The sequence below is a fragment of the Ptychodera flava genome, chromosome 1 (assembly GCF_041260155.1).
Source record: "Ptychodera flava strain L36383 chromosome 1, AS_Pfla_20210202, whole genome shotgun sequence".
Lineage (NCBI taxonomy): Eukaryota > Metazoa > Hemichordata > Enteropneusta > Ptychoderidae > Ptychodera > Ptychodera flava.
This window is the reverse complement of record NC_091928.1, coordinates 46,906,389-46,918,181: the sequence shown is the minus strand read 5'-3', so window position 1 is coordinate 46,918,181 and position 11,793 is coordinate 46,906,389. Positions and strand designations below refer to the sequence as shown.

Sequence of the window (11,793 nt, the reverse complement as noted above, 5' to 3'; positions counted from 1 at the left end):
CGAAGCATATACTCGTCAGGATTTGCAAAGTTTGCAAATGCAGGACATTCTATTGGTCATTAATCAAGAAGTTTTGCTGCCACTAAGTCGGTTATCTTGACACAGCGAATGGCAGAGTAGACGAAGCTTACCTTGTTTATTTGTTTTACTGAAAAATACTTTGTCACGTGCCCAGTGAGAGTAAATAGAAGACGTTCTAAGACCTATGTCGTCATTATAACGTACAAGAAGGAGTGATACAATAATATCAGCAAATTCTGTCAGTTTTGTGACGTTTACTGGATAACAACAATCTCCTCTTCAGGTTTCATGCGGGAACTTTTATGAGTGGAAAAAGAAAATACCACAAATCTAACAAAGTCTTATCTAGATAAGTATGTGGCAAAATGTACTGCATACATGCATACAGTGAAACAAGAAGTCTGATGTCCACGATATCATGGGATAGTATACACATCCAAACTGCATTGACAAGTTGAAAACCAGACGTTTCAGTATGATATTAGGGAGTAGTACAGAACCTGCATTTTACAAAAATAGGCAAAAACCGATGAAAACAGATAGCAAAGCTGTAAGAATAAAAGATACGGAATATCGACACATTCTAAAAAGCCCTTACAGAAGAAAGGGCAAGATTAAAGTAACACGATCGGGACTAATTCGGGGTATTTAATTGGTTATTAATGTTAATCAAATTTCTCAGAAGTGTTAGGTGTCATTTAGCTGAATGTTGCAATATTACAAATTCATCACAAAAGCAAATTTGCACGGTGATCCCCAAAAACAATTTTTATTCGTGATTTTGAAAGAGGATCGTTGAGTATTCCTGCAGGAAAAATTGAGAAAAAGTTTAAGTCTTTTATTGAGGCGCATACTACCTTAAAGTTTACCTACCTTTTGAGGACTTTTACCCAATAATTGACCTGATGGGATGCTGTATGTTGAGAAAAGGTCAATAACTTGCTTGCATTAAAGCTCGAACTCCTAAGCAAGTTTACTTATTTGAATTTAAAGACTGAGGAAAAAACGGGACTTTTCGGCGAATTTTCGAAACTTTTTGCGCTCTGGCGGATTATTTTCAGTGGTCGGGGTGCCCCAAAATGCCCCCACACGGCCGAGTACTCAAATCTACTTCCTTTACGGGACATCCTTTTCTGAAGCATACTCCTCACCTCGCTTTACACTTAGCTAGCATAAAAAACTAGTTTTATAACGTATCTTTCACGTCTTAATCTAAAGTGAAACAAGCATGGCTACATGTAGCGAAAATGAAACTCTATGCTCCTTTCCATACTTACTATCTTCGTGGGTAACCAAAGCATCCTGCCTAACAGTGAACTAATTTCCACAAGGTTTCAACTGACATTAAGTAAAAGATTATACGTCACGAAAAAAAAATTAAAAACCCGACAAGCAAACAATTTACATCACACTGAAGGAAACATGGTGTACACTGAAGAAATGAAGTCGTCCACCGATCTCTAAAGTTTGTAATTGTATCCTTACGTTCTCTTTTAGGATAGGATTGAGTGTCAGCCCAAACATACCTGTCTACCCAACAACAAAAGCCAGCATTATCCATTTTTCAAGGACTGTAGCCGGTAAAGAGCCATTTAATGTAATCGTGTCTTTTTTTGCATGATATTTATGCCTTTTTCGGACAAACTAGCAAATTGAATGCCTCATCTTCATTTCTCGGTGCAGTCGTTTGTTCTAAATGTGAGCATGGATCAAGGAGCGTATGTTTTGCTTAAAAGTCCTAAAACTTCGTTCTGTAAAGGACGGCCAAAATTGGAACTTGAGACGAGAAGGAAGTATCGCCAGTCCGCATTTAATTTTAATGTATTCAGAGTTGTTTTGAAAAAAGTGTCATGATATTGACGAATGGAGGCGCAATTGCTCACTAATTATTGAGTAAAACATTATTTGGTACAAAGAATCAAGACCTTTTTATATGCTTCGATAAAAGACTTAAACCTTAGCTCAAACTTTCCTCAAAGAATATTCAACCATTCTCTTTTGAAATCAAGAATAAAAGTAAGGGGTCACAGTGGAAAGTTTGGCACTAGAGAAACATATTATCCATGATTTACTGATATTTTAAATTCAAACTGGCCGACAAGTCTTTGTTAACTCTATACAGAAAAATACAATTTCGATTTTCGAAAAAAAACAAAGACGGAGTCTTTATACGCCAAGGGCTTCAAAATGAACTCCGACAAGTGGTAGATGAGAAAATAATTGAAAAGGTTTGAGAGTCGTAATAACTGTCCCCGAGGCAAATTCCACTTTAATGCAATCAGAAAGCCAAGAGTGTTACATGCTTTCTAGAAGATATTTCGTTGCAAAACTGTCGGGCGGCGGCTCAATATTTTATGGGGGCCGAAAGCAGGAAACATGGCCTGCGTTGAGCTCTTTCACTGCAGTGAACTTGTCAGGACAATGACACTAAGTGACCCCATGTCGATTCCAACAGCAGACAATTGTTTGATCGTCATTGTTTTTGATTTGTTTAGTTTTATCGCTTATTTGCGATGTCTAAACTTGGTTTTAATGTCATTTGAAACTTTGTAGAGATTACTTCATTATTACACGGGGTGCTTTGGATACCCTCGAAGATAGTCCTGTTACGAAAGTATTACCCGCGTTTGATTTTTCCTACATGCAGCAATGCTTGTTTAACTTTAGATTAAGATGTGAAAGATACGTGAAAAAACAGTTTTTTACGCCAAGGGATGTGTAAATCGAGGGGAGGAGTTAGCTTCAGAATATGCTGTCCTCTAAATCAGAATCGAGTACTTGGCCGTGTGGGGGCGTTTGGGGAAACCACGACTATTCAGAAAAACAATATATCAAACCACTTCAAGAATTGTAACGTAACATCAACTTTTCTCACCAATATTGCTGAAGAACAAGGGATGAGCTTTGTTTATCGCAGTTCATTTGGGAGGCTCGACAGCTTTACTGTTCCAACAAGAATAGATATTCACACGGCCAAAGGCAAAATACTTGTTTCTGAATAGACTCATTGGCGCTCCCTGTACTTATGAACTTGCCGTTGAAAAAAACAACAGTATCTCAAGCGATAACTATGTAAATGTGTGACGAGTCACCGTGATGACGAAAGGTTGGATCCGAGAATAGAGTTTTCATTACTGACACTGACGTATCATAGAGGGACTTACATCAAACCCTTCAGCCAATCTAGTATAAGTGTTACCACACGTGTCTTCCCTGCATCAATACAATAGTTTGGAAGTCTTTCTATTTTGCACGGGATCGTTTCGAATCTTAGCTATTTAATCTAGACATTTGGCGGGCCATCTTTTATGGGTTTTTAGAATATGTCTATATTCGTATCTTTCATTCTCTAGAAACTTGACTTGGTGTAACTTTTCAGCGGCCTTGGTTCTGTTTGTAAAATGCAGGTTCTGTCCTACTCCCAAATATCATATCCAACCATCTGGTTTTCAACTTTTCAATACAGATCGGGTGTGTATACAGTCTGTTCAATGCTTTTGTGGACATTAGACTTGTTTGTTTCCTTGTTTGCATGGTGGCAGTATATTTTGTTGCGCACAGATAAGCAAAACTTCTTCATTATTGGCTCATTGAATTTTCCATATTTTCAACCTTTCCAAATCGTGTCAGACGTGCGTATGCTTCGCCATGATATTTCGTCATTGATGTTTGATGTTTGGAGTTCCGGGCATTCAGTGTCATGTTTCTGCCTTCCAGTCCCATTTGATAAACCCAGAGTTATTTGTTCGATTGTGCCAACTTAAAATCCGGAGTATTGTTAGACTCCAGCTGTAAAGAAAGTCATTGGGCAACCGCATAGGACCGAATCTTTCAGGAAAGGTCGGGAAAGTTCAGTAAACCACTAACATACTATAGTTAGGGGCAGTCACAATGTCCGTTGTTCGTGAAGAATTTCTTGTCTGGATCCGGGAGGACGGAAAGCTTTATTCAGAGTTAGAGAGCCGGAAACGGGGTGTTCTTCATGAGAGAGTGCCATTCTTTCTCTTCAGCGAGCAACTTGACATTAGCTTCGGTGGCAGACAGGGTGTACGATTTAGTTGGTATCGGGGTTTTCCTTGTTTGGTGAGGGGAAATTCCTAGTTGTTACCGGGAGAGGACCTGCATTGCCGAGTTGAATTCTCTGCCTTTAGACTTGACTTTGGGAATATAACACGAACCTATGTGTTACATGTACGAAGAGAACGGAAGTAAAAAAATGTAAATAAAACGCCACATGTATTGGCTACAGAACTCCAAAGTTCTAAATATCTCGCTGTATTCCGTAAAAAATAAGTTGCGCTGGTTGTGGCACCCCCTGACTGACAGGCGCTTTCATATGCAGAGCACACGCACACGACCAAGTCTGTTACTCCAGGAGGTCTGTCGAAAATTCTGAAATAATCATGGATATACAGGACAAAGTTGCCATGGTAACTGGTGCCGCTAGCGGTATTGGTGCGGCCCTTGTGGAAGCGTTCCTGAAGGAGGGAGCGAAGGTGTGTATAATTCTTACAAAAACGCGAAGAATTTATCTGGTGACCCCCACAGCGTATGTGAGCATAGTTAAACTTCTTGACCTATCTTGCGTATAGTAGACGAACGGTGTTGTTACATTTCTTACACACAGGGCCTCTTGATCTGGGTTAATTGTGCAATCTTCCATACTTATCTTTAATTCCTCACACATGTCAGGGTGTCTCTGTGTTGGACATAGACGACGGTAGCGGCAAAGACGTCTGCGATAGATTGAAAGGCAGTTACGGCGAGGACAAAGCTATCTACGTGCACTGTGACGTTACTTCAAAAACGGACTTCAAAAGTAAGCACGGCTCTCAACTCAGATAGACAGAAGAAGAACGTGTCATGACTCCCGAATGAGGGGCGGATCTGACGGATCATCAGACAGCATATGTGTAGAAGGCACAGTAAACCTATCATTTATAGCCTCACAAGTCAGATACTCATGACAACAAATGTCACAGTGTCCTGACCTTTGGTCACTTAGATTGTGTCAATCTGACTTTCTAGGTACACTTGTAGCTAGATTGGTTTCGCTAGTCGCTGTACAATAGATAAGTTTGCACACCGAAAATCTGAAAATATAAATTTGATAAAAGAATTATTAATGTTCTTTTTATAGATGCATTCGAGACGACAAAGGCGAACTTTGGTCACGTGGACATTTTATGCAATAATGCTGGTATTATGGATGAGTTGAACTGGGAAAGTACCTTAGATATTAATGTGGTAAGGGATTCTCTGTCTGTCTGTCTGTATGTCTGTCTGTCTGTCTGTCTGTCTGCCTCTCTCTCACTCTCTCTGACCTATATGAGAAATATGACCAAAATTAAAGCAATAGCGACGGAAGTGCCTGCCCGATGCCGATCTATTACCAACCTGAAGTTATATGACATTCCCTATAAATCCAAAGCGGAATGAATTATCTTACTTTTATAAGTAAGGCTCCTCCACATCCTACAACGTTTAGAATCATTACACTGTTCAGTTATTGATAGTAGCTTGTTAGAAACCGGCAATGCGAATCTTGTGTCGCAGTCGTGACAGACTCCTCATGGATTCAGTGAAGGAACAGGTTTCGATTGTTTTTTACCCTGATATAAACTACGCATGTCATTCCGTCCAATTTGAAACTACACATATCAAGCAATCATATCACCAAGCCTTGAAAATTTTTATCAGCCACGACATATTAAACTAGTATGAGCCTAGAAAGCGTAAGTTTTAAACTTTTTCGTTTAGACTTCTTCATTTTCAAACTATTCTCTCACCAAATCAAGAATAAAAATCAGGGGTCACTGAGCAAAGTTTAGAACAAGAGGAACAAATCCAACATTTACAGATATTTGATATTCGCAATAGCCGTCAACCATGTATTAACTCTTTGGGTAAAAAAATATTTCGATTTGCAAAAGGCTAAGACGGTGAAATACTTTTTCTAATTTTAGGGGCTTTAAAATGGAGCTCCAAAAGAGGTAGACCCGAAAAGTATTGGATACAAATTCGGAGTCAAAACATGTGTCCCCTAGGCGCGTTCTATTTTAAGAGGATGCAGTTGACAATTTTCGATAAATACCACCTAACTCCATGATTGCCTATCACCTCATCAAACCAACTAGTATGCAATCGATTTTTATGAACTTAAAAGTGGTGCACAGACAATAAATAAATGTACAATAGTTGAAACCTCCAGAAAACTGGTACAGTTTTATCTTCTCCGTAAAGACGAGTTGAAATGCAAACCATTAGTCTTGCAAGAACAACGCACCGTGTACAGTATGCAAATACTATTAATTCTCGTCAGGAATAAAATACCCTTGTCGACATTAACATTTTTAATGGAGACGAAGTTGGAAAGTTGACCAACAGCCATTTCTAAATGTTCATTTGAATATCAAGGGCCAATGTTTTACATGTAAATGACAACAGAAATGGTAAACATATCCAATGTTGCAACTTAGCTAGTTTTTTGAGACGGGACACCTATCAGCAATGTGATTCATTGTCATATATTGTATCTCTGCTCTCATAGAAAGGAGTCATTATGGGTACAACTTTGGCGTTGGATTTTATGGGAGCTAATACTGGCGGCACTGGAGGAGTTGTTGTAAATACATCCTCAATTGCAGGTAATAATGCTCTCTTTTGCATGTTTCTATGACAGTACGAACGCTTACAGGCAAGCCTTGCCACTTCGATGCCTGGTATGCATGTGTTTTTACACACACTAAACCGTTTTCATATAATTAAGAGGAAGAAACCTAATGACTGGCTTGTTTGTACAAAATAAACAACAGAAAACCGACACCGAAATATATCTAACATGTAAGCCTTGAGACAGATTACTATCACCAGTCTGGGGTGCAAATTAATGTCTTTACGACCAGATGGCTATTGACTCACACATCCAAATTAAAGTCAGGCACACTATTACAAACAATCCCGTCATTGGGTTCCTTCCTGTTAGTGATATGAAAACGTTCAGTGTGTGTAAAAAAACATGCATACCAGGCATCGAAGTGACAAGGCTTGCCTGTAAGCGCTGTAGTAGGAACTTGGAAGATTCCTGTATACTCCATGTTTAGGTGACAAATATACAGACAGATAGACAGACACACACAAACCGAGACAAAGAGAGGGGCAGACAGACGACAGATAGACAAACATACATCCATCCGTCCATACATACATACATACATACATACATACATACATACATACATACATACATACATACATACATACATACATACATACATACATACATACATACATACATACATACATACATACATACTGTATTTACATATACTGTACGTACATATACAGTACGTACATATACAGTACATATACCGTACCTACAATTACTGTAGATTCATAGTGTCTTAGAGGCGTACAGGCATTCATTTATCAATGCAAGATTTGCAAAGGTTTGAGGAACTTTGAATAACCACATACAACCCTTTCTTATGTCTGTAGGTATCATAATTTGTAATCATATGTATATCACTCTGACAGGAAACATGGCCTACAGTAAAGAAATAAAATTATCCATCGATCTCTAGAGTTTGTTATTGTATCCTTACGTTCTCTTTTGATAGGATTGAGTGCCCATCCAATCATACCTGTCTACTCAACAGCGAAAGCCAGCATTATACACTTTTCGAGGACTGTAGCGGTAACGAGCCATTTTATGTAATCGTGTTTTCAAATTATATTTATGCGTTTATCGGAAACACTTGCAAATTGAATTCCTCATCTTCATTTCTCGATGGATACATTTGTTCGAAGGAGCGTACGTTTTATTAAAAAACTTTGTAAAGACGGCCAGAATCGGAATTCTGAGACAAGGACGTATTGCCATTTCGCATTCAATGTTAATGTATTTACAATTTTTATTTTTTAAAAAACGTTTCATGATATCGACGAATGAAAGCGCAGGTTGTCTTTAATTATTGAGCTCTAATTATTTAATGTTTACAAAATGTCTTTTCATATTTTAACTAATCTTCTATAGAAGGCAGTATTAAGTCAAGCTTTATTGACGCCCTCTAAGTAGAAGTCTTAACAATTTTTTCTCTAGAGCGAGCCTAGATTTCTGCAGAACAAAGTGCGTGTCATGGCAATTTGTCCGGAGTCGGTTGACACACCGCTTCAACAGAAAATGATGTGTCGATATGTGGAACAGTCGAACGCCCTGAAAGCCTCACTGGAGTTTATACCGTACGTACATTTTTATTATTAGCTATTTCTAGGCCTGAGAGTTGAAAACAGCGTACGTAGTTGCGTGGGTAATTATTTCCAGTGATAATGTAACAACATTTACCCTAAAGCCGCGTTATCTGTTAGTTTTGATACATTTATTTTCCATTATTTCTGTTTTTTTGCAGAGTCTCCAGTTCTCCTCACAACATTATATTGAAATGCCAAATTTCAAATTCGGAGTGCAATGTTTGATATCAGAAAAACAAATTAACCAAAATATTTACCGATATTTTAAGCTGAAAATGGCCGCCATCGGTGTATTAATTCACCAAGGAAGCATTAAAATTAATAGCCGGTAAAAGCTAATACAGTCTGGATGTTCCAAAAGCAAACTGGTTTATATAACTTCGTCGTTAGAAAATTAAATATATGTGCTCATAAAAACTACAACGAACACATTGTGAGCATTTTTGATCACGAAAATCTGTCCCCAAGACATGTAGTGCTTTCAAAATGACAGAATACTATATCGTACTCTTCACTAAGTTATTTACTCTTGCTTGCTTTACAAAGGATGACAAAGATCATCGACACGGTTATCAACCTAATCAGAGAATGTGACAAGGAGAACGGCGCCATCTATGTTTTGGTTCCAGATAAACCAGCCAAGAAGATCGAGTTCTCAGACTTTCAACGCTGATGGCATTTAATGCGATGGTTACTTTATAACTAAAGGAGAAGAACTTAGAAATTTCAAGATAGCTAAGAAATGCAGTATCATTCATCCTTTCGTATTAAATGGTCCTGATTGGGTAGCAGAATTTCATTAATTAGTGATATTAAAGAGGGAGGTTAGGTATAATTGACATTTTTGCCTTATATAAAAGCCCAAGGTATCATTGATAAAGCATTGTACAAATAATGATTATATTTACCCATGGAAGATATTCTTGTTTTTTTTTACTACAAGTTGATGGCACAGGTATATCTCAACACCTTTGCTTGAAATCTTTAAGAATCCGTGACCAAAACGTTTACAATTTTTTGGAGTAAGATAAACCCATGTAAACTATTTGGTGTTGTAAACAAATAATCTGGATAAACAATGGACTTCACACAAGCAAAGGTCTATCTTCAACTGTTTTCCTTTTACAAAAGACATGGTGTATGATTCAAACATTTTCGATTCAGATGTAAGCTAAATCAATTGAATGACTTACCAGCATTAGATTGTAATTCAAACCATTCCCTGTTGTAACAATGTATTTTGCAATCAGTGCTTTTTAAATGTTTGTTGAAATTTTGTAGAGACAAGTATAGTACTAGACGGAATGCTTTGGTTACCCTCGAAGATAGTCGGTAAGGCAAGTAGTTTTTTCCTACATGTAGCCATGCTTGTTTTTACTTTAGATTAAATTGTGAAAGAAAAGTGACAAGAAGAGTTTTTCACTCCTAGGATGTGTAAGGCAAGGGGAGGAATTAGCTTCAGAATAAGATGTCTTCTGAAGGAAGCAAAGTCGAGTACTCGGCCGCATGGTGGCGTTTTTTGGTACCAGACCTCGGACAAAAGTTCCGTCGGAGCGCCAAATGTTTGCGAAATTGGTCGCATTGTCCCATTTTCCTCCTGGAATTCCAATAAATAAATTTGCATTTAAATTCAAGCTTAAATTTAAGCATGTCATTGACAATTTTCCAAAATATAGCCTCTTAGCAGGTCAATTATTTATACAGAGGCAGGTAAACTTTAAGTTAGTATATGCCTCAATGAAAGACTTAAACTTTTGCTCAAACTTTCCTGAAAAAATATTTCAACCATTCTCTTTGGAAATCAAGAATAAAAGTTGGGGGTCATCATGTTAAGTTTGGCATTAGAGAAATATATTACCACTGATTTACCGATATTTTTAATTCAAACTCTCTGACAACACTGTGTTAAATCTATACAGAAAATACAATTTTCGATAATGAGAAACAAAGACCGTGAAAAGTTTTTGTAAAAAGTTTACAGAAGCAGGTAAAGTTTAAGAAAGTATGTGCCTCAATGTGCCTTTTCCAAGAGCTTCAAAATGTTACATGCTTTCTAGAAGATATTTCCTTGCAAAACTGTCGGGCATCAGCTCAATATTTTATGGGGTCGAAAGCAGGAAAGCATGGCCTGCGTTGAGCTCTTTCACTGCAGTAAACTTGTCAGGACAATGACCCTGTGTGACCCCATGTCGATTCCAACAGCAGATAATTGTTTGATTGTTGTTTTTATTTTTCTTATTTGTTTCGCTTATTTGCGATGTCTAAACTTGATTTTAATGTCAGTTGAAACTTTGTAGAGATTACTATACTGTTAGACGGGGTGCTTTGGTTACACTTGAAGAAAGGTAAGGAAAGTATTACCTGCGTTTGATTTTTCCTACATGCAGCAATGCTTTTACAAGTTTAACTTTAGATTAAGATGTGAAAGATACGTGATAAAAACAGTTTTTACTCAAAGGGATGCGTAAATCGAGGCGAGGAGTTAGCTTCAGAATATGCTGTCCTCTGAATCAGAATCGAATACTTGGCCGTGTGAGGTTGTTTGGGGAAACCGCGGCTATTCAGAAAAACAATACATCAAACCACTTCGAGAATTGTACCGTAATATCAATTTTTCTCACGAATATTGCTGAAGAACAGGGGATCAGAGTTCTTTATCGCAGTTCATTTGAGAGGCTCGACAGCTTTACTGTTCCAACAAGAATAGATATTCACACGGCCAAAGGCAAGAGTATTTGTTTCTGAATAGACTCATTGGCGCTCCCTGTACTTATGAACTTGCCGTTGAAAAAAACAACAGTATCTCAAGCGATAACTATGTAAATGTGTGACGAGTCACCGTGATGACGAAAGGTTGGATCCGAGAATAGAGTTTTCATTACTGACACTGACGTATCATAGAGGGACTTACATCAAACCCTTCAGCCAATCTAGTATAAGTGTTACCACACGTGTCTTCCCTGCATCAATACAATAGTTTGGAAGTCTTTCTATTTTGCACGGGATCGTTTCGAATCTTAGCTACTTAATCTAGACATGAATATTTGAAACTTGTAGTTTCAAATATTTGGCTGGCCATCTTTTAGGAGTTTTTAGCATATGTCTATATTCGTATCTTTCATTCTCTAGAAACTTGGCTTATTGTAACTTTTCAGCGGCTTTGGTTCTGTTTGTAAAATGCAGGTTCTGTCCTACTTCCAAATATCATATCAAACCATCTGGTTCTCAACTTGTCAATACAGCTGGGATGTGTATACAGTCTGTTCAATGTTATTGTGGACTTCAGACTTTTTTGTTTCCTTGTTTGCATGGTGGCAGTATATTTTGCTCCGCACAGATAAGCAAACCTTCTTCATTATTGGCTCATAGAATTTTCCACATTTGCAACCTTTCCAAATCGTGTCAGACGTGCGTATGTTTCGCCATGATATATCGTCAGTGATGTTTGATGTTTGGAGTTCGGGGCATTCAATGTCATGTTTCTGCCTTCCAGTCCCATTTGATAAACCCAGAGTTGTTTGT

General features: G+C 37.9%; 1 protein-coding gene across 2 annotated transcripts; it reads left to right on the top strand.

Moving 5' to 3' along the window:
- Window positions 1-4,336: 4,336 nt before the first annotated feature.
- Window positions 4,337-9,903, top strand: LOC139139430 (15-hydroxyprostaglandin dehydrogenase [NAD(+)]-like). Of its 2 annotated transcripts, none has more exons than XM_070708347.1 (7): window positions 4,337-4,517; window positions 4,714-4,840; window positions 5,162-5,268; window positions 6,572-6,668; window positions 7,641-7,717; window positions 8,123-8,262; window positions 8,818-9,903. In XM_070708347.1, exons 1-7 carry the CDS (start codon window positions 4,425-4,427, stop codon window positions 8,942-8,944), a joined length of 768 nt encoding a protein of 255 aa, XP_070564448.1. In that variant the 5' UTR covers window positions 4,337-4,424; the 3' UTR covers window positions 8,945-9,903. The 2 variants fall into 2 exon arrangements, with proteins under 2 accessions (XP_070564448.1, XP_070564455.1); XM_070708354.1 differs by having other exon boundaries at window positions 8,901-9,007.
- Window positions 9,904-11,793: the final 1,890 nt, after the last annotated feature.

Excerpts from the sequence above, each read along its gene's own strand:
- LOC139139430 (XM_070708347.1), top strand. The coding sequence starts at position 4,425 with ATGGATATACAGGACAAAGTTGCCATGGTAACTGGTGCCGCTAGCGGT. Across the intron at positions 4,518-4,713 it reads TCCTGAAGGAGGGAGCGAAG|GGTGTCTCTGTGTTGGACAT; the intron begins GTGTGTATAATT and ends CACACATGTCAG. Across the intron at positions 4,841-5,161 it reads TTCAAAAACGGACTTCAAAA|ATGCATTCGAGACGACAAAG; the intron begins GTAAGCACGGCT and ends TTCTTTTTATAG.